This window comes from Bos indicus, chromosome 11, assembly GCF_029378745.1.
Source record: "Bos indicus isolate NIAB-ARS_2022 breed Sahiwal x Tharparkar chromosome 11, NIAB-ARS_B.indTharparkar_mat_pri_1.0, whole genome shotgun sequence".
NCBI classification, from domain to species: domain Eukaryota; kingdom Metazoa; phylum Chordata; class Mammalia; order Artiodactyla; family Bovidae; genus Bos; species Bos indicus.
Window position 1 is genome coordinate 87,736,168 of NC_091770.1, and position 20,418 is coordinate 87,756,585.

The following is a 20,418-nucleotide window of genomic DNA, read 5'->3' on the forward strand; positions in this document are numbered from 1 at the left end:
TGCTCAGAGAGGCCAGGGGCCTTGCTTGATGCTGCGGAGTTAGACCGCAGCCCTGCCTTTAGCCGGGTTCAAGCCCAGCTCGCATTGCATGCTCACTTATTCGCGAAAGTGTCCTAACCACGTGCCGCAGTAAGCAGTCAAGAAAGGTTTGCTGCATGCTAGGTTTACTGGAAAACTCTGAATTCAAAATAAAACACACTTGAACACGTGAGCACAGCCCGGAAGTTCAATTCTCTTTAGAACTGCTTGTTTGCCCTCAGAAACTCATTGCAGGTAAATACCGCAACCTTGGTCATGTGAATCGTGAAGTTATTTTTAAAATGTTCAAGTTATAAAAATTTTATCCGAGTTTGGAAACACTTCTGGGCACCTGTGCTTCCACTTTTCTGGACCTATTCTGCTGGTATCCACTGTGTCATGCTTAGTAACAAGCTTTAATATGCCATGTCATATTAAAGTAGGTTATTAATACTTTATAGTCTTAGCGTTGTCTTAGCATTTTAAAACAAAAATGTTGTAGCTCTTTCTTTCTCATAAGAGTGTTATTAAGTCCAAGAACTACATGTCCTCATCTAAGAAAAAAGTGCGATTTACTACTTTTGCTACCCACCTCATCTCCTGCCAAAGACATGTTATTAATGGTCCAAGGCCTCATGAGGTAATTCTTCAAATTACCCCCAAATACAGCCTCCAACCTAACAGGAACCCCCCGCCCCGCACCATGGCACGTCTCAACTGTCCACTCTATCTTTGCTTTGTTTTCAATAAAAATCATCATAGAACTAGAGGAACGAGAAGGTAAGTGGCCATCCTAACCAGGCCACAACCTTTCCCATTTTACAAATATTCAGAAAACACTACTCTGCAGCTCCCCTGACCAACACCATTCCATCTGAATTACAAGAGTAAGTCAACTCTTTAAACTTTTAAAGTACTGTTTGTTAAAATCTACAATGATAATTTCTGTCCATTAAAAATGAAACCCCAGTGAATGTTAGAGTTGCTCCAGTCATGTCTGACTCTTTGGAATCCTATGCGCTGTCACCCCCAGCGTCCTCTGTCCATGGGGTTCTCCAGGCAAGAACACTGGAGTGGATTCCCATGCCCTCCTCCAGATCTTCTGGACCCAGGGATTGAACCCACGTCTCTTACATCTCCACACTGGCAGGCAGGGTCTTTATGGCTAGTGCCACCCAGGAAGCCCAGCAGGCTTTATCAAAACTCAGAAATAAAAACCTCATTTCACAGAACATGGCAGCTGGAAGGGGTCTGGACTGGCCCTTCACTTTCCAAACAGGAAAACTGCCATCTGACAAAGCCAGTGGCTCTTCCAGGGTTATTGGCTAGACAGTGGCTTAAAGCTGCCGCAGATGTAGTACAAAGAGAGGATGGATCAAACCCCGGAAGGAACCGCAGCCTCCAGCCAACAGTGACCGGTGACCCCAGCTTCACCCTTGCTGTGTGCTTCCGTTTTCAGTTCTCAGAAAGCATTTATAAATTCCAGCTCTCTCCCCTCCGGGGCCTGTCCTGAGGGCTGTGAGGCAAGCACCCTCTCCCCACACAGTCTGCACACAGTTCAAGAAGCCTGGGCTGGGCTGGGCTGCTCTGAACCGGACATGTGACAGGACAGCGAAAATCCGTGACCAGGTTCCACAGCCCCCAGGCTGGGAGGGGGCCGCTGGGTCACCTGGCGCCCCGCAGTCACAGCACACGTCGTTGCCCGTCATGCCCTGGACCTCCGAGATGATCTCCTTGGTCAGCTCCTGGACGATGTTATTTTCCCCCGTGTTGTCATCTCCCTTAAATGCGTTGTTTAGCGCTTCTTCTTTGCTGTTTTGCAGCACAGACATCCATCTAGAGAAGTAACAGTGACGCTCTGTTAAATCCCAAGGACAATGGCCCGTCCCAGGTTCCTCCGCTGTGTGACTTACATTTGACATTCCGGTTCGTCCTCGGCTTGAAAGTGGTACGTCCTGTCATCTGCAGGGCAAAGAGGGGGTTTTTGTCAATTGTAAGCCTGGACAGTAATTCACACACAATTCCAAAAGAAAGTGGTTTGTAATTAACCTCGGGAAGAGTCTAAACTCCGCTAGGAAGTCAAAGATTTGTGTACAATCAGGCACTCCCACCCCTTCGCTGGCAGGCCCTGGCTCTGAAAGTGTGGCTTTGTGATGCAAATTAGCGAGCCGCCTCGGTTCCTCCAAGTCTAAAGAGAACCAGTCTTTTTTTTTTTTTTTAACTTGCTACAGAGTTGGTCCCAATTGCTATGGCCCTTTGAATAGTATAAAAAAGCCTTTTCTAAAGCAAGGATCTTACAAGCTTTCTGGGTTCTTCACCCAAAATGTGTAACCTCAGTCCAGTTGTGGGAAAGCATCAGAGGAACACAAACTTAGAGTCAGGTGACCAAAAAGCTGATCAATAATTTTCAAAGTATTAAAGTAACAAAAGACGAGGAAAGATACGGGACCACTCTAGGCTGTAGCAGACTAGGACGAAACAGCAGGAGCAATGTGAAGCCCTGGAACAGAAAAAGGACACTAACAGAAGAAATGGTGAAATGTGGGTAAGACTCTGTTACGGGCATCGCAGCCATGCAAACGTCCTGGTTTTCACAGCTCCAGACATGGCCTGGAGGTGGTTCAGATGGTAAAGAATCTGCCTGAGATGCAGAACACGCAGGTTTGATCCCTGGATCAGGAAGATAGATCCCCTGGAGTGGGATCACCCAGTATTCTTGCCTGGAGAATCCCATGGACAGAGGAGCATGGTGGGCTACAGTCCATGGGGTCGCAAAGAGGCGGACACGACTGAGTGACTAGCTAATGGCATTAGGCAGTTCTGTACTAAGCTGTCAGTACTAGGAGGGCTGGATAAGGGATATACAGAAATTCTGTCTACAATCAGTCCAGAAACAACATAAAAAACAAAGTTAAATTTAAAACACAAAAAAAGAAAGAAAAAGGGGTGAGGGAGATCCAAGTTCTGTAGCCAGCAGGGCAGGGCCGGGCAGGGCCTATACTCTGGGTTCACAATACACATCTGTGTCCCTCAAAGTGCACAAACATGGCATTTCCAGCCTCCGCTGTTATTACACTCGTGCCTATACTCTGGGTTCACAATAAACATCTGTGCCCCTTGAAGCGCGCAAACACGACATCCCAGCCTCCGCTGTTATTACACCCATGCAGGCACGTTAGTCCTCAGGAGACTTCTGGCGAGCTGGCCGAGAGGAGGCCGAGGCCATGAGAGGTGAAGGGGTAGGAACGAGTGCGCCAGGTCTTCTGACTCCAGGTTCCAGCCTCCTCCTGCCTTTCTTCTGACACCCAGGGGAAACCCCACCCCCACCCCCGTTACTGAGGAAATGAAAGGGGTTTAAGAGAATGTGTCAAGTTCAGAAAAATAAACTTGATCCTGCAGTGCAGATGTTAGTGACCGAGTGGGGCGTCGCTGCCTGATGCTAGGAAGAGAGGAGAGGCCACTTTCCCCGCCTCCAGTCTACATGGGGTGCAGGGCCTCACCCACCCCAAGCAGACCCCGGGTCCTGGGGAAGCCCTGGCCACGGCAGGTTGTCCAGAGGCCCCAATCTGACGTCAGGCTAACACCCTCCATTCTCCCCAAGTCACTTCACGGTCAGACCAGGCACAGGCCCCGAGGAAAATCAAGGGGAGAGAGGGGGAGAGAGAGAGAGAAAGTGAGTGTGTGTGTGTGTGATCAAGGGGAGAGAGAAAGTGAGTGTGTGTGTGTGTGTGATCAAGGAGAAAGAGAAAGTGAGTGTGTGTGTGTGATCAAGGAGAGACAGAGAGAGAGAGAAAGTGAGTGTGTGTGTGTGTGATCGAGAGAGAGAGAGAAAGTGAGTGTGTGTGTGTGATCAAGGAGAGAGAAAGAGAGAAAGTGAGTGTGTGTGTGTGTGTGTGATCAAGGGGAGAGAGAGAGAGAGAAAGTGAGTGTGTGTGTGTGTGTGATCAAGGGGAGAGAGAAAGTGAGTGTGTGTGTGTGTGATCAAGGGGAGAGAGAGAGAGAGAAAGTGAGTGTGTGTGTGTGTGTGATCAAGGAGAGAGAGAGTGTGTGTGTGTGTCCTGAGGAAAATCAAGGAGTGTGTGTGTGTCCCAAGGAAAATCAAGGTGTGTGTGTGTGTCCTGAGGAAAATCAAGGAGTGTGTGTGTGTGTCCCAAGGAAAACCAAGGTGGGTGTGTGTGTGTGTGTGTGTGTGTCCTGAGGAAAATCAAGGAGTGTGTGTGTGTCCCAAGGAAAATTAAGGTGTGTGTGTGTGTGTCTGTGTGTGTGTGTAAAGCAACCCACGTCCGTGAAGATTGCCAAATAAGAATTCCCTGGCATGCACACTAAGTAAGATGCCTTTACACCAAGAATAATTTCTAGCACCTTCGGCCAGAGGGAGAAGAGCAAGAGGATGCGGTCGGCGCCCCGCTACCCCGGGTCCTGGGCTGGGCTGCTCCTCCACTGCGGGCTCGGGCTCCAGCTGGCCACCTGCCCTCTGTGTGGACCCTGAGGGTCCGTCCCATTCAGGGGACTGACCCAGACCATCTCTGGCTTCTGCACCTCCAACCCAACCAAGGACCACGTGATCTGAGGCTAACAGCTCAGGACTTGGATTTATAAATGGGGGGGAGGGGAGAGGGTATCTAGGGCAAGGGGGTAGGTCGCACTCCCGGAAGGGCTGGCCTGGCCATAGGAACGTCCTCCTTGAGCAGCCAGGCTCACAGACAGCTTGATCAGCACGGCAATCCCCCTCTAGGGGAAAGATGGGTAAAGGAGGATCCTGCAGGGAAACAGCTGAAGCCGGTGGTCCGTCTGTTCCTCTTCTGGGCTCTCTGGGTGAGAGAGCCAAGCTGGCTTTGCAGGGTGAGGCTCAGGAGGAATGGGTGCTCCTGGGGGCTTGGTGGACCCACACTCAAAACTGCACCCTTGCTGCCCGTCTGTAGCTTGACTTGTGTTTCCCCACCACCCATGTGTGTTAAAAGAACAAAGGTATCTTAGTGATGCGTGCCCCCAGCAACTTGCTCAGCAGGAAGAGTCAGGCAGAGTCAGGCCGGAGGTCGATCCCTGGTCTGTCAGGAGGCTGATTCCCCCGCCTCTCAGGAGGCTCATCAGGCCAGGGTCTTCTCCTGTCTCCCTTGATCGTTCCAGGGGCTGTGAGCATTAAACTACATAGTAAACTCCCCAGCATCAATAATACACCTCCACACACGTCTTTAAAAGCCGCGTGATCTGAGGAGAGACTGAGGCTAATGAGACAGCATTCATCTTCAGGGGAGGTCGAGAGGCCTCACGCCACAAAGAAGCAGTCTGTGGGGTTCTTCTGGGTGTGCCCCCAAAACAAGCAGCACGCAGGAACAGAAACACTGATTCTATGGTGGAAAAACAAGTTGATTTCCAAACTGGGGGGTCTCAAGGGCTCTCCTGGGGGCCGCATCACACCAGTATGGCAGCGTTTCTAACATCCCCCAAGTCAAAGGGGCTCTGAAGACAGAGTTGCCCTGTTTTCACAGTGAAAGGACTGTAGGCTGGAGGGTTGATGTAGCACAATCTCCTTGTTTACAAAGAGGAAACCAGAGGCCTGGGAACCGGAGAGGATGTGGCGGGTTTACAGAGCCCCCGAGTGGAGCAGCTTCATGTCCTGAACCCAAGAGACCGGCAAGCTGACTGTAGTCACCAGAGGGGGAAAGAGAGGATGCTGTCACCGGAAAAAAGGCATTTCTCCATGAAAACCAATTCTTCAAAATGCACTGTTTGAAATAGGGTTGATGCCCTAGACGAGAGTTTAAAATAATTTCTCTGCAGCAGAGTGTCTGAGAAAGAAGCTTACGTGAAATTAGGTCAAAACACTTCTTCTCCTCGGGGTTGGTTTTCACTTGGCAGGTTAACAGGTTAAGCTTTGCGGGAGGCCGGTTAGCCTGTTGAAAGACAAAAACAAAAAACAAAAACAGATCTGGGTGGAAGGGAATGGGAAACGACAGCATCATTCCTCATCAAAATGCAGCGAGAACAGGGTCTCTCAGGGCTGCAGAAACAGCGACCAGAAGGCAGGCTTTCTCTGGAAGTCACGACACAGGCACCTGGCAGGGTGTCCCTGGGTCTCGGCTCCCAGGGGGCAGCTGCCCCTCCCTGCAAGGGACACTCGGGGGCTTACACCCCTACCCGCGTAGGGGGACACGTGATGCTGGGCCAGCTTTGAGGTCAAAGGGCAGTGGGCTCCCTGAGATCAAAATGCTCCCTGGCCAAAGCCCAGAGGCACTCCATCCTGATCAGCTGGGAACATGGGCTCCCAGATCAGCTTCTAGCGACCTCAAAGTGTTTTCCTGAGCACTTTCAGGGAGAATAATCTCAGGGCACAAACATAATAGCGAAATCATATCCCCGGCTTTCTGAAATAATGACAGATGATAGATTCATGATCCTTAATGCCAGCCATCTGTGACTGAACTTTCCACAAAACCCACCTCATTCACATATGTATCCCCTCCCCACTCCACACACAATGGTAACAAGAGATCACAGCACCCTTTTGTCAGAGACGTGGCAAAAATGACTACTTTACTACCATTTCAAAAACATCATACCTAGTCCCCAGAAAGCAAAGGGCAGAGGATAAGAAGATAATTTCAGAAAAAAAATAATTCCGAATGGCAAAATGCCCTTGGAAATCTTGGAGAAACCTCCCAATAGGAATGGCTTATCTTACCACCCACCATGCTGCTAAAGCAGAGACCGAGTCAAATGTCTCAGAGTTCAGCCGTTCTTACTCACCCTTCCAAAGGCCACCAGATGAGGCAAGAAATGGCAGACGCCTGGATGTGGGACTAACCGAGACACACACTCACACACATGCACACCTGGGCAGACCAGCGTTTACAGACCCACCTCCATTGAGCTCGGAGTCGAGTGAGGGTGTCCATTCCAAGAGGACTGACCCCAGCAGCGTGACAAGGGTTTGATAAAAGGAACTTAGGGGTGAGCAGGAGCTGGACAGACAGGGTTGGACTGGACTCTCCTGGTCATGGCCATGCTGCCCTCATCCCTCACGTGGAAACCATGGGGTGTCCATCACAGCAGATGCCCAACAGATACCCTGGGTCATCAGAAATCCGTGCTTCAGGACTCTATGCTTGGCCTGATCCAGCACACCTTGACAATCCCAAGCACCATAAACCCAGTTTCAGATCTGTATCAGGAGAGTTAACTGGCTCGTCGGGAACCAGGAGATCTAATGGTATATTTCTACAGTAGGAGCCCACACCACCACAACTGCAACCAGAGGTATCCGTCTACTGTGTTACCTCTTGGGATCCCACAACCGTTCAGGTGCACTCAGGACTACTTCCAAGTGCTGGCGTCCACTGAATCTAGATACAGGAGCGGTTAGAGGGGTGATGACAGACCATGGTCAACGTAGAAACGCTTCCATGGACGAGAAGATGATTTTGAATAAGAATAGATACTTTTACTCAGTTGCTGCTGTTGTTCTTGTGGTTATTATCGTATGTGCTTATATGAGGCAGGCACTGTTGAAAGCATTTTAAAGAACTCACTCATTTAATTCTCCTAGGGAGGAACTTTAGGAGAAGGCAATAGCACCCCACTCCAGTACTCTTGCCTGGAAACCCCGGAGGAGCCTGGTGGGCTGCAGTCCATGGGGTCGCGAAGAGTCGGACACGACCGAGTGACTTCACTTTCACCTTTCACTTTCATGCATTGGAGAAGGAAATGGCAAGCCACTCCAGTGTTCTTGCCTGGAGAATCCCAGGGACGGGGGAGCCTGGTGGGCTGCCGTCATGGGATCGCACAGAGTCGGACACGACTGAAGTGACTTAGCAGGGAGGAACTGCTCCATCATTTACAAAGAAAGTGAGCCTGACAGTGAATCTGATGATGCAGGCACAGTTTGGGAGCAGTGACGTCAACAATGGAACCAGGCAGCGCGGCCCTGGAGCCCGGGCTCCTGACCGCCCTCGACACGGCTTCCTGGGAAGCAGAGCCACTTCTGGATCATCTTTGGTGTCCTGAGTGCAGCAAAGAACCACATTGGAATGAGCGTTCCCCTCCGTCCATCCCCCGCCAACCTGCGTTCTTTCGTTTTCCCTGGGCAGTTGGGAAAGTGGTCCATTCTTACTGAGACACAACTCCTCTCAAAGACAGACTTCTGACTTCACCGTGAGCGCACCATGAGATACACAAAGTACTGGAAAAATATCCAGTGCCTATCTATGAAATAGGAATGACGATGGAGTGAATGTGGCTACCATTCCAAAAGGACAACCATGAGAATGGGCCACGACACACAAAAGCCGACCACACTGAGCTGTTCCGAGTTTTACACTAACAAGGGCTTGCTACTGGCCCATTCAGATTAATGATGAGCTTGCCAGCAAAGCTGTCCGAAAAATTCATGGGAGAAAAATTTTAAGCAGAGAATATTCTATCCATTAAATTCCCTCCGTGCTACAATTTTGGGGGCAACGCTCCCATCATTAAAATTCAGCTGTGGAACAGGTCCGTCTAGTTCATCAGATACCAATGTTTCTTGAGGGCCTAATTTGAAGAGCCCTAGTTTAGCAGGAAAAAACTCAGGAAGGAGCAGAAAACAGACCTACAGCCCTAAGTGCTATGAAGACACGGGTTATTAGTGAGGCTCCATTTTAATCAGGCTATTTCATTTTTCCCCAGTTTGTCAGGTTTTTAAAAAGGAAGCTTATATTCTTCCTTCTGCCTGATTGATAATCATTAAAAAAAAAATTTTTTTTAAGAGCCAACAGACTTTTCTCTTCCAGCTTGGTGCAGTCTCCAGTCTTTGGCAGTGTGGCAAAGTGATGAATCTGGCAAGGAGGATATCTAATTAGAGTCATTTTGTCCCAAGGATAACTTCTTTCCGGTGCCAGAAAACACAATTAGCCTTGGCTAATGGGGAATACCAACTTGGGCTTCCTACTGAATCCACCCTGGATGTCATCATTGCTGAAACACAGAAGACAATAATCTCATGTGCCAAAGGCTGCCAGCTCCCTGGGAAGAAATTAGCTTTCCTAGCAATGTGAATATACCCCAAGCTTCCGCACGACTTAAAGACCTAATTCTCAGCTGGGTGGTGGATTCTGCTTTTAAGATTCCCATTTACTTGGTCGAGTCTTGGAAAAACTGCCCCCTTTTTTTCCTGATAATAAATTAGCACACTAAGGGAGAAGCTGGCTGAACAGGTAAGCTACACAAGGAGCCAGATTCAAACCAGACCAAACCAAACAGGCCTCTCTCCTTTCTCAGTAGGGGTTCATTCACGTGTGAATGCTCTGTGGGTGCGGTGGCACTGGGGTGTTGGGGTCTGCCTTCTGCAGCATGCAGGGAACCCTGCTGAAGAAAGAGGGCTGACTTGTTTCCCAGGGGAGGCAGAGGGACGAAGCCCGCACCTGCCACTCTTCTGGGCTGGAGGCAGAGGTCATTGAGGGCCAGGCAGCTAAAGGCACGAGGAGGCGTCCAGAGAGAAGGACTCCCTATAGCAGAACCCCCGAAGAGGAAACGCTCACTCAACAGGCGGTGGTATGGCAAGCTGAGCTGTCACCACACTAGTAAAGCTGGGTATAACTGTACTATCTGCTGAAAACTGGGACAACCCGGCAACATTTAAAGAAAACTAAGCCTCTGTATCTTTTAAGAGGAAGCTCAAGCAACAGATGTGATGAGAACCAATGTTGTCAGCAAAGGATTAGCAGAAATGACCAGGCCTGTTGTCATCTCTGAAGTGCAGGCAGAACCACTCTTTGGTTCAAGCTGAGGCCCTGGGTCTCGTGGACATGCCAATGAAGCCGAAGAGACCCGATGACTTTAGGGCTATAAACAAGCATGCAGGGAAACCCAGTCTTACTTTATAGCATTTTCTGCACTGAGACAGTAAACCTGAGTTAAAACAGAGTAGAGAACAGCTGGAAAGCAAACCACAGAATCACAGGTGTTAAGGCAGGAAGGGAACATGGCCTTACTCTATTTTTTCCATTCTCCACATTAAAGAGGATTGATGACTGAATCAATCTGCTTTCCTTAGTCTACAGCACTGTCACCCTTACACACACACACACACACCCCTATATGCACAGAACTTCACATCAGGACCCAGACTGCAAGGCCCCACAGGGACGAGGTGACTGTAAAGAAGGCCCATGAAGGCCAGATTTTAGAGAAATGACCTTCAGTTGCGCAGGCAGGAGCCCCATTCCACCCCCAGGTCAGAGGTCCCCAGAGACCCCTCCTGCCTCTTGGCACCCACTAGTTCTATGGTCTCTCCCTCCCCACACAGAGTCAGAGGACATGAAGGAGGCCGCCTCTCCCGGTGGAACACAGCCCACGCCGCAGTGCCATCCTTCGGTTGGGTTTACTCTGTCTCCTGACTCCTCAACACAGACAAGGGCTGTTTCCCTGGAACCACACTGAGCCATGAGCTCCGTCTGGGTGCCCGGAGAGCCTGTGTGCGCTCCTGCCCAGCTCTGCCCCTCCCAGGGGAGCTGGTGATGGTGGGGGAGAGAAGAAGGCTCTTCTCCATCATGGGCCTAAGGTCAGGAGCGTGGGAACACAGGCCACCACCAGCGTCCTCGGTCATAGCAAAATGGCCACCAACTCCACCTCCAGACATTTAACAAATGTCTACCAGCCTCCGTGGCTTTCACTAGATCCCACGTCCACACCCGGTAAGGTGATAACAAGCCTCAAGACCACCATGGACAAGGGCCGTGTCTGTAACTGTGGTTACAAGTCCCAGTCTCTGCAAGCCAGATTAGCCAACCATCCTGTTCCAACTGGTTTTCCAATTGGCTCAGCCTATGTTGGCTCAATTTCCTGCACGGGCAACTGTATACAGGGTTAGAGAAAAGAACCTGATGAAGGCTGGGTGCAGTGTGTCTACAGGGAAGTTACTGAAATCTCTCCTTTCTTAGGTTTCTGATTCCCAGAGTCCTGACCGCCTGTTTTCCTCTAATGGAAAAGAAGAAATCATCCCAAATGCGACGTTCAATTTCCACAGACCACCCGACTCCTCAGATGTTCTTGATGCTGTTAGGCAGCAAGGGCCCCTGATCAGGGAACCATGAACAAGGAGCAGGGATACCAAACAGAGGAGGAACCCAGACAAGCTCTTCTCAGCAGGAAATGTGTTTAAAATGCACCCTCAGGGCCAGCACCCAGGGCCGGGTCCCTTCCCCAGGCCTCCAGCCTGCACCTCTCATCCCATTACCATGGGGACCGCAATGAGAGGATACTTACGGTGCCATGGGATATGGTCAGAAAGCCGTTTTTCACCGAACACTTCCTTTTCTGCCACACTTTTCGGATCCTTACAGATACATGGGGAAAGATAAGGAGTTCAGAGATTGTGGACGCAGGACAACACACACACCCCCCCCCCAAGCCTCTAGCAATGCCGTCTACACACACACACACACACACCCTCCCTGAGCCTCTAGCAACACCATCTATGCATGTACATATACCCTGAGCCTCTAGCGACGCCATCTACACACACACACACACCCAACCCCTGAGCCTCTAGTGACGCCGTCTGCACACACGCACATACCCCAAGCCTCTAGAGACACTGTCTACACACATGCAAACACACACCCCGAGCCTCTAGCGATGCCATCTATGTGTGCACACACACCATGAGCCTCTAGCAAGACCGTCTACACACATACACACCCTGAGCCTCTAGCGATGCCGTCTATGTGTGCACCACACACACCCCCCAAGCCTCTAGAGACACGGTCTATACACACAAACACATACACCCCGAGTCTCTAGCGATGCCATCTATGCATGCACACACACCCTGAGCCTCTAACAGTGCCATCTACACACACACACTCCCCTACGCACAGCCCTAGCCTGTAGCGACCCTGTCTACACACACACATGCACACCCCTAACCTGTAGCGACTCTGTCTACACACACACACCCCCCTAGCCTGTAGTGACCCCGTCTACATACACATACACCCCTAGGCATACCCCTAGCCTGTAGCGACACCATCTACACATACACACACCCCTACGCATACCCCTAGCCTGTAGCAACGCCGTCTACACACACACACACACACACACACCCCTATGCACACCCCTAGCCTGTAGCGACGCCATCTACACACACACACACACACACACACACACCCCTACACACACCCCTAGCCTGTAGCGACTCCGTCTACACACACACGCACACCCCTAGCCTGTAGCAACGCCATCGACACATACCCCTACGTACACCCCTAGCCTGCAGTGACCCGGTCTACACACACATGCACAGCCCTAGCCTGTAGCAACACCGTCTACACACACACACACACACACACACATCCCTAGCCTGTAGCAACACCGTCTACACACACACACACACACACACACACATCCCTAGCCTGTAGCGACCCCATCTACGCACCCGTCGCTCTTCTTGTAGAGGCTGCCGGTGCGCTCTGTGCCATGCTCCTTGTTCCCCTGAGGCTGGTGTAAACTATAGGCCGTGCTCTGGCGCATTTGCAAGTCCTGAAAAGGGTCAAGAAGCGAGTTTTTTTAATCCTGTCCAGATTCCAATTTTCAAAAGGTAGCACACAAAGACACTTACACCCTTACAAAAAAAAAAAAAAAATTTTTTTTTTAATTAGAGAATTTCTCCTCTTAAACACATCCAAAAAGGGATATACAATTCATATCCTGGGACCCATAAATGCCACCCACAGGCTGGAGAGGGAGATGACAAACACCAGCATCCCCAAACTGGCTGAAAGAAGAAGGGGCTGTCTGGCAGTGACTCGTGAAGTTCCTTAGATTTCACCTATTTACAAGCCTTAAGTCCCTGGCAATGGCAAGAAGCTCCTGGTGCAGCAAAAGCAGGCTTTGAGAAGAAAGGAAACGCAGCGCGCTGACAAAGGTGAGGCTTTCAAGCAAAACACACGAAGCAACATCCCGCCTCTTTCTTTGGGCAAGATACTAAGCTCCCCGCCTCAGTCTCCTCTCGGGAAAACAGGAGACAACTGCTAGTCAGGACCGTAAACCCAGGAAGGCTCGAGGGAGACCACCTGTGTGAACACCTGGGACGTAATACACATGAATGCCACCCTCCTTCTGACCCCATGCACCCCAGCAGCGGGGCCGTGGGCATCCCTCGGGGCAGACCGTCCACCCCATCAGCTGAGAATCTGGCCCATTCTACCACATCCGGCAACCTCCAGCCTTCTGGAACTAATTTTTTATTATGGCGTGAGGCAGGGGCCAAATGCGTTCTTTTGCTCTGGCTATCCTGTCCCAGCGTCATCTACTGAAAAGACAACTCTTTCCTCATTGGAAAATTAAAGTCACTCAGTCGTGTCTGACTCTTGTCTGACCCCATGAACTGTAGCCCACCAGGCTCCTCTGCCCATGGGATTCTCCAGGCAAGAGCACTGGAGTGGGTTGCCATGCCCTCCTCCAGGGGATCTTCCCGACCCAGGGATCGAACCCAGGTCTCCTGCATGGCAGGCAGATTCTTGACCATCTGAGCCACCAGGGAAGCCCTTCTCATTGCACCGTCTTAACACCTTTGCTGAAAATCCACTGACTGTAGTGTGAGGGTTTCACTGATTTATGTGCCCATCTTTCTGTCAATGCCACACTGTCCTGACTACTACAGCTTTGTGGTAAGTTCTGAAACCAGAAAGGCTGAGTCCTCCAACTTTGTTCTTCTTTTTCAGGACTGCTTTGGCCATTCTGGGTCCTTTTGCATTTCCATATGAATTTAGAATCAGCCTGCAGATTTCTGCAAATAGGCAGCTGGGATTTTATTTTGATAGGGATGGCACTCAATCTGTAGATCAATTTGGGGGCATACTGCCATCCCAAGGATAATAAGTTTTCCAATCCATGAACATGGGCTGTCTGGCACTGACTTTTTAAACTCTGAAATATAGGTGAGATAATTCAGCAAAAAAAAAAAAAAAAAATTTTTTTTTTTAAATCTTCATCTGAGAAATCAATAATATGCACAACCATTCCACAACTGAACTGACAACAGAGCCTGAACAAGCAGGCCCCAGACAGGAGAAACATCCTCCTTTTCCAGGGGGATTCATGCCCCTAAACAACTAAGTCAAACAGCTCGTTCATGAGATGAGAATGGTCCCAGTTCCCACATTCGCTCAGAAGGGCAGCATACACTGGCACTAGACATTTAGAGCTGCTAAGTCACTTCAGTCGTGTCTGACTCTGTGCGACCCCAGAGATGGCAGCCCACCAGGCTCCCCCGTCCCTGGGATTCTCCAGGCAAGAACACTGGAGTGGCTTGCCATTTCCTTCTCCAATGCATGAAAGTGAAAAGTGAAAGGGAAGTCGCTCAGTCGTGTCCGACCCTCAGCGACCCCATGGACTGCAGCCTTCCAGGCTCCTCCGTCCATGGGATTTTCCAAGCAAGAGTACTGGAGTGGGGTGCCACTGCCTTCTGCAGACATTTAGAGCAAACCAGCTTTAAAATCACTGGAACTGAATGCAGTAGAGGGGAAATGGAGAAACCATGTTCACTTACCTGAATCTCTGAGAAAGACTAAAAATAGACCTGTCAAAAGGCTACACTGTACAACCAAGAAATATGTCTATTGATCTGGGGAGGGAAAAAAAATAAAAACCCTGAACAAAGTAAGTGGTGCAACATGTGACACACTGCTAAAAGTGTTCATGCCATGCATATTAATCAGAACTCTTCACAGGTCTTATGAACAGGATATTAAGGACGTTCTTCTTTTCAACAGAATCAGACGCGATGCCAGAGGCTGGGGAAGAAATTACTGTTTTATTCTTCAGACAAGGTGTTTCTTGAATCAATTTAAAAGTGCAAGCAAATCTGAAACTATAAAATTTAAAATTTGTAAGAGGAATGTAATCCCTCTAACATAAAACTGAACCTGCTTTAGAACTATTTCAACACCTTCCAGGTGACTTCTATTGTGACCCAACCAAAAAACACCCTTTCTTTACCTATTTATACGACATGTGATCAAGGGAAGGAAGTAAAACTGGCCCTTTCATACAACCAAGATTTCAGCTGAATGGAATGTACATCAAGGAACAAGAGCCTTTCATTCTAAGGAGATCCATCACCTAACAACATGGACAACTGGCCGGGGCGTCCACACTGCCCAGACTCTGGAAGACTCTCCAACGTACCCATGCTTCTCCAGAAGGGCCAAGGACGACCTAAGACCCGACTGAGTGAGCCTCCCTGTGGAGACGGTTTGTATGTTTTAAGCACACAGGTTATGTAGGCATTTTATAGAACTTCAGAAAGAGCTCATAAAATTCTATCAATACCCATATAGCCTCTGTCCTGTGACACCCAGACAAATTCCCAGATCCCAGGCACCAACCAAGATCTTCAGTTTTGTGTGGCCTTATGAAGGGTTAGCCACTGGAGCCTGCAGAGATAGAAACCACCCAGATGAACAGTAAACTCCGTATCTGAAATCTTCAGGAATGGGGTGGGGACATGACCTGTGCATAGTTACTCAGTCATGTCTGACTCTTTGCAACCCATGGACTGTGGCCCGCCAGTCTCCTCTGTCCATGGGACTTTGCAAGCAAGAACACTGGAGTGGGTTGCCACTTCCTACTCCAGGGGATCTTCCTGACCCAGGAATCAATCCCACACCTCATGAGTCTCCTGCACTGGCAGGCCGATTCTTTACCACTGCCCCACCTGGGAAGGCCTTGGGAGAAGGAGGATGCTGCATATTATTTTACACACACACACACACACCCGAGAAGTATCAGGGGGAGAGATACACACACACCCCCAAGAAATATCCCTGAGCTTCCTAGGAATCTAGAACATCACAAACACTTTTACGTTGTATCATCTGCCTCTCAGAAAGTCTATGTTCAGACACCTGTCATGATGAGCGGATTGGAGGCTTCAAGTCTCTCTGCCAAGGGATGGGTGTGATTCCAACTGCCCCTGTCTTCCCCGGGCATGTCCCTGGGCACAAGTGCATAGACACACCAGGGCGGGGCTCTGCTAAGTGAGCGCTAAGCTGTGGTCTGCGAACATCTCCTACCACCAGTTCCCTGTTAGCAGTGCTTGTTTTTGGCCATTGCCACGCAGCTTGTGGGATTTTAGTTCCCAACGAGGGACTGCAGAGAAGGCAATGGCACCCCACTCCAGTACTCTTGCCTGGAAAATCCCATGGATGGAGGAGCCTGGAAGGCTGCAGTCCATGGGGTAGCTGAGCGTCGGACACGACTGAGCGACTTCCCTTTCACTTTTCACTTTCATGCACTGGAGAAGGAACTGGCAACTTACTCCAGTGTTCTTGCCTGGAGAATCCCAGGGACGGGGGAGCCTGGTGGGCTGCCATCTCTGGGGTCGCACAGAGTCAGACACGACTGAAGCGACTTAGTAGCAGCAGCAGCAGCAGCAACAAGGGATTGAACCCGATCCCTGGCAGTGAAAGCGCCAAGTCCTAACCACTGGACCGCCAGAGACTTTCCTCTGAGTAGCTTCTTAAAAGATACTATCTGACAGAGATATTATTAAAGTCACATAATATAGCTGGAAAGAGAAGAGCCCTGCAGTGGAAGAGACCAGGGCTCAAACCTGAGTTCACTCCAGCAACTGCATTTCTCAGACTCAAGTTGTGAATATGGGTTAACACTACCTGCCTGCCCTGCTGTTGTAAGGCCTGATTACTAGTCACACTTGATAAGTGCCTGGAAAGTCCTGAGAAGCGAAGCAGGCAGGACATAGAGGGTAAGTCCTACCAACCAACAATGCAGTTTCTTTGGGGCATGTTACCTAATTTTTATGAACTATAATCATGGAGATTTAGAATTTTTAAAACACTGAATAAAATCCATCAACACCTTCATTTTTCTGCGTCACAGAAGAGAATCCAAAAAGAAGCAATGAGAACTAAACAACAGCAACGCCCAAATGTTCAATTCTTGTAACTGCAGGGACCTCAGTTAAAAAATCATTTTAAAATAGATCAAATTTAACTTACACACTTTTTTTTTTAACTACTTGCAGTGTATTCACATAATGTCCAGCTGATGAAATATCATCATCAAAAAGCAACACAGAGTGTGAGACACAGAAAAGACAACACATTCACAGCCAGTGGATGGGTGGGTTCCATCTTTGGGTGTAAAGCCAGAGGAGCCGGTCAAGAAGGTTCACCTGACCCCTGTGTGCATCTGGGGCAGACAGGCTGGTCAACAAAAAAACAAAAACAACAAGCCATTAAAGACTTCTGGTCTGTGCTGGTAAGTTTGTTAAACTTTTCTGCAGAGCTATAAATAACCTCCTCTTCCCAGCCAGCCAAAGCAAACACTGGCCTCCCTCTCTGTGCCCAGAAGGCTATTGAACCCCAGCACCTGCTCTCCGGGATTTTAAACCTGGGTTTTGCTTCACAGGTCTGACCCTTCTTCAGGGATCCCCTTTGAGTTCTCTGGGGCCAGTGGCTCCTACATCAATGCCATCTCCTCTGGTTACAATCAGGCCACTGTAGTCTCCATACTCCAAGCTCTTCCCCCGCACCCCCCCCACCCCCCGCCTTTTGCTGTTTATATTCCATGTTTGGGAATATCAGGACCCAGATTTCTCTAGCCCTGGAGGAAGTCACCAGGCTATGAGAAATTTCCAGCACTACATCCGACCTCAATCTGCCAACCTTTCATTCAGCGGACCCGTGTTTACCAAGAGCCTACAGAAGGAGCAATATGGTGCGATGACGTGATGGCCGGCCGGGCACAGAAGGCTGGAAGGCCTCCTCTGCCCGTTTGAGGTCCAGCTGGAGAAAAAAGCATCTGTACACTTGAGGACACGGCCAAAAAGCCCCCAAATATATATGCTGTCATTTTTTTTAAAAGTCACTCAAACAGAATGTGCAATACAGATCACTGGGGCTGGGGGGAACAGAGGCGGCCCCCGCTCCCAAGGCAGGCATCAAGGTGCTTCAGAAGACAGGCAGAACTCAGTGATGCAATGGAAGGGGAGGGGGCCAGCGGTTTCACCTTCACAAAGGAGTGACCCCCAAAGGCTAAACGGGAAATTTGGAAAACTTCCATTTCACTAACAGTTATGCATTCAAATTCTTTGGTCTTAAATAAAACCCACAGCTCTTGTGGAAGAGGAAGCACAAAAATAAAAATTGCTACTAGACATTTCTCGGAAGAAATATCTATTTTTTGAAGTTCATGAAGAAAGCATGCAAAGTTCTACGATTTATTAAAAATACTGAACTACTTACTCTCCTAGACTTCGGTCACAAAAGGTAAATGCATTCGGGAGAAAAACAACAATATTCAGTTATAGTACAAGAACTTCAAACAAAATAGAGCATGCCAAAATGCTAGCAGTGAACTTTACACTCTGCTGTCATTTAATAGATGATTGATTTCATTGACAATTGAAACTCACTCAATTTCATCGACAAGGATATGTGTTTGCATTAAATTTCACATTATAATATCTGCACTGTAGCAAACATATGAAATCACTTTAAAATGTACCTTTTAATGGTTTTTCTACTAAGCTCCCCACATACAAATGATCACTGCAAATGTGTTAGTACACAAAGAAGGAATAATTATATGAAAGAGATGATGTAAGAAACCAAGGTTTCTACCCTTCAGAAAGCAGAAAATCGAGCTCCTCCCATTTTATGGAACATCATCTCTGGGCTGGAAGATCCAGATGGTCACCAGTCACCTGTTGATGCCACACAGGCAGGACCCATGGACATCAGGGCAGAGGAACCACAGAGCCCCGGGGAGCGAATCAACAGTAACTGATACGAACGACGAGTGTCTACGTGAAGAGACGGTAAGACGGACGGAGCAGCAATTGTTGAAATGCTGCCGTTAAGGCAAGGCTTATGGTAATGGTTCCTCCACGAAAGCGAATCAACAGTAACTGATACGAACGACGAGTGTCTACGTGAAGAGACGGTAAGACGGACGGAGCAGCAATTGTTGAAATGCTGCCGTTAAGGCAAGGCTTATGGTAATGGTTCCTCCACGAAACAAGTGTATTTTAAAAGATGGTTTTATAAAACCAACTCAAAGAACAAACTACATATTTTCATGCTGTCCAATACAACCCCGGAGTGAAGGAGCACCCAGAGACCTGGATCTCACCTCTTCAGTCCTAGAGCCCCCAAGACTAAGGGATGAAAGGTTTTTCAAACTTAAATCCCCTCACCTCTTTCTGTTCAACCTGTAATGCCGATTTCAGAATATCTCGGAGCTGTATCAACTGCCTTCTCTCTTCGTCCTGGGCCTGTTTGATCTTTAAAAAAATACAACAAAGCAGAGAAAGTACGGCTGAGGTGCAACGAGACGGTGGAGCTCATGGTCATTTCTCAACAACTGCAACCTTCCCCCCGACTTCAAGACGGAGGATAGAGTGGGAACCCCGTTCCCCAAGCTGCGTGGGGGTGCTCCAGGGCACTCACGTTCTGGGCAGCGCGGCATATAAACACGAGATTGCACGGGATCAATGTTTAAATCCAAGTGCATAGTGCATACTTACGACACGCACGTGGGAGGGAAGTTACTTACTGTGTGAAGGTCTGTGGAAAGTGTTTCAATGGAAGGTTTGAGGCTTTCGACTGCTTTCAGTCCATCCTGGAAAAAACTAGGAGGAAAAAAGAGCATAGGCTGGGTTTCATAAAAGAGAAAACAATTTTGTTAGATGGAGAAAAAAGACTTCTTTAAAGGAAATGGCTGAGATCATGATGTAATTCCTGGGGGGAAAGACTAGGAACCTAGGAACCAAACCTTAAAATATCAGACAAACCACGAACAAAGTGATGTTCAAAACTATGATCGATGAACTGAGAAGGAACCACAATAAGCCTGCTGCTGCTGCTAAGTCACTTTAGTGTATCCGACTCTGTGCGACCCACAGACGGCAGCCCACCAGGCTCCCCCGTCCCTGGGATTCTCCGGGCAAGAACACTGGAGTGGGTTGCCATGTCCTTCTCCAATGCATGAAAGCGAAAAGTGAAAGTCAAGTTGCTCAGTCGTGTCCGACTCTTAGCGACCCCATGGACTGCAGCCTACCAGGCTCCTCCGCCCATGGGATTTTCCAGGCAGGAGTACTGGAGTAGGGTGCCATTGCCTTCTCTGGCAATAAGCCTAGTGTCTGTGATTTTACCTGGGAGATTCAGATGGTCACCAGTCACTTGCTGATGCCACACAGGCAGAGTCTGTGGACACCAGGGTAGGGGAACCACAGAGCCCAAGCGAGAGAAACAACCATCTGAGTAACAAGAGTCCATGTGCCTAGGCGCTAAAAGCTACTTATCTAGCGACGAACAGAGCAGAAAAGGTTGAAATGCTACCGTTTCATATAAAATGAACCCTAAATTCTCAGTTTATAGTGGGAAAACAGGACTC

General features: G+C 49.0%; 1 protein-coding gene across 3 annotated transcripts in view; it reads right to left on the reverse strand.

The window, feature by feature from the left end:
- The window catches only part of ASAP2 (ArfGAP with SH3 domain, ankyrin repeat and PH domain 2), a 158,296-nt gene that overhangs the window by 38,150 nt on the left and 99,728 nt on the right, over positions 1 to 20,418 (reverse strand). For all 3 annotated transcript variants that reach the window (XM_070799154.1, XM_070799155.1, XM_070799156.1), the window contains exons 8-14: positions 19,579 to 19,654; positions 19,220 to 19,306; positions 12,434 to 12,537; positions 11,260 to 11,329; positions 5,825 to 5,912; positions 1,932 to 1,980; positions 1,688 to 1,854 (exon numbers count right to left, since the gene is read on the reverse strand). In XM_070799154.1, the coding sequence (XP_070655255.1) occupies positions 1,688 to 1,854; positions 1,932 to 1,980; positions 5,825 to 5,912; positions 11,260 to 11,329; positions 12,434 to 12,537; positions 19,220 to 19,306; positions 19,579 to 19,654 (641 nt within the window). The remainder of the gene's footprint in view (positions 1 to 1,687; positions 1,855 to 1,931; positions 1,981 to 5,824; positions 5,913 to 11,259; positions 11,330 to 12,433; positions 12,538 to 19,219; positions 19,307 to 19,578; positions 19,655 to 20,418) is intronic.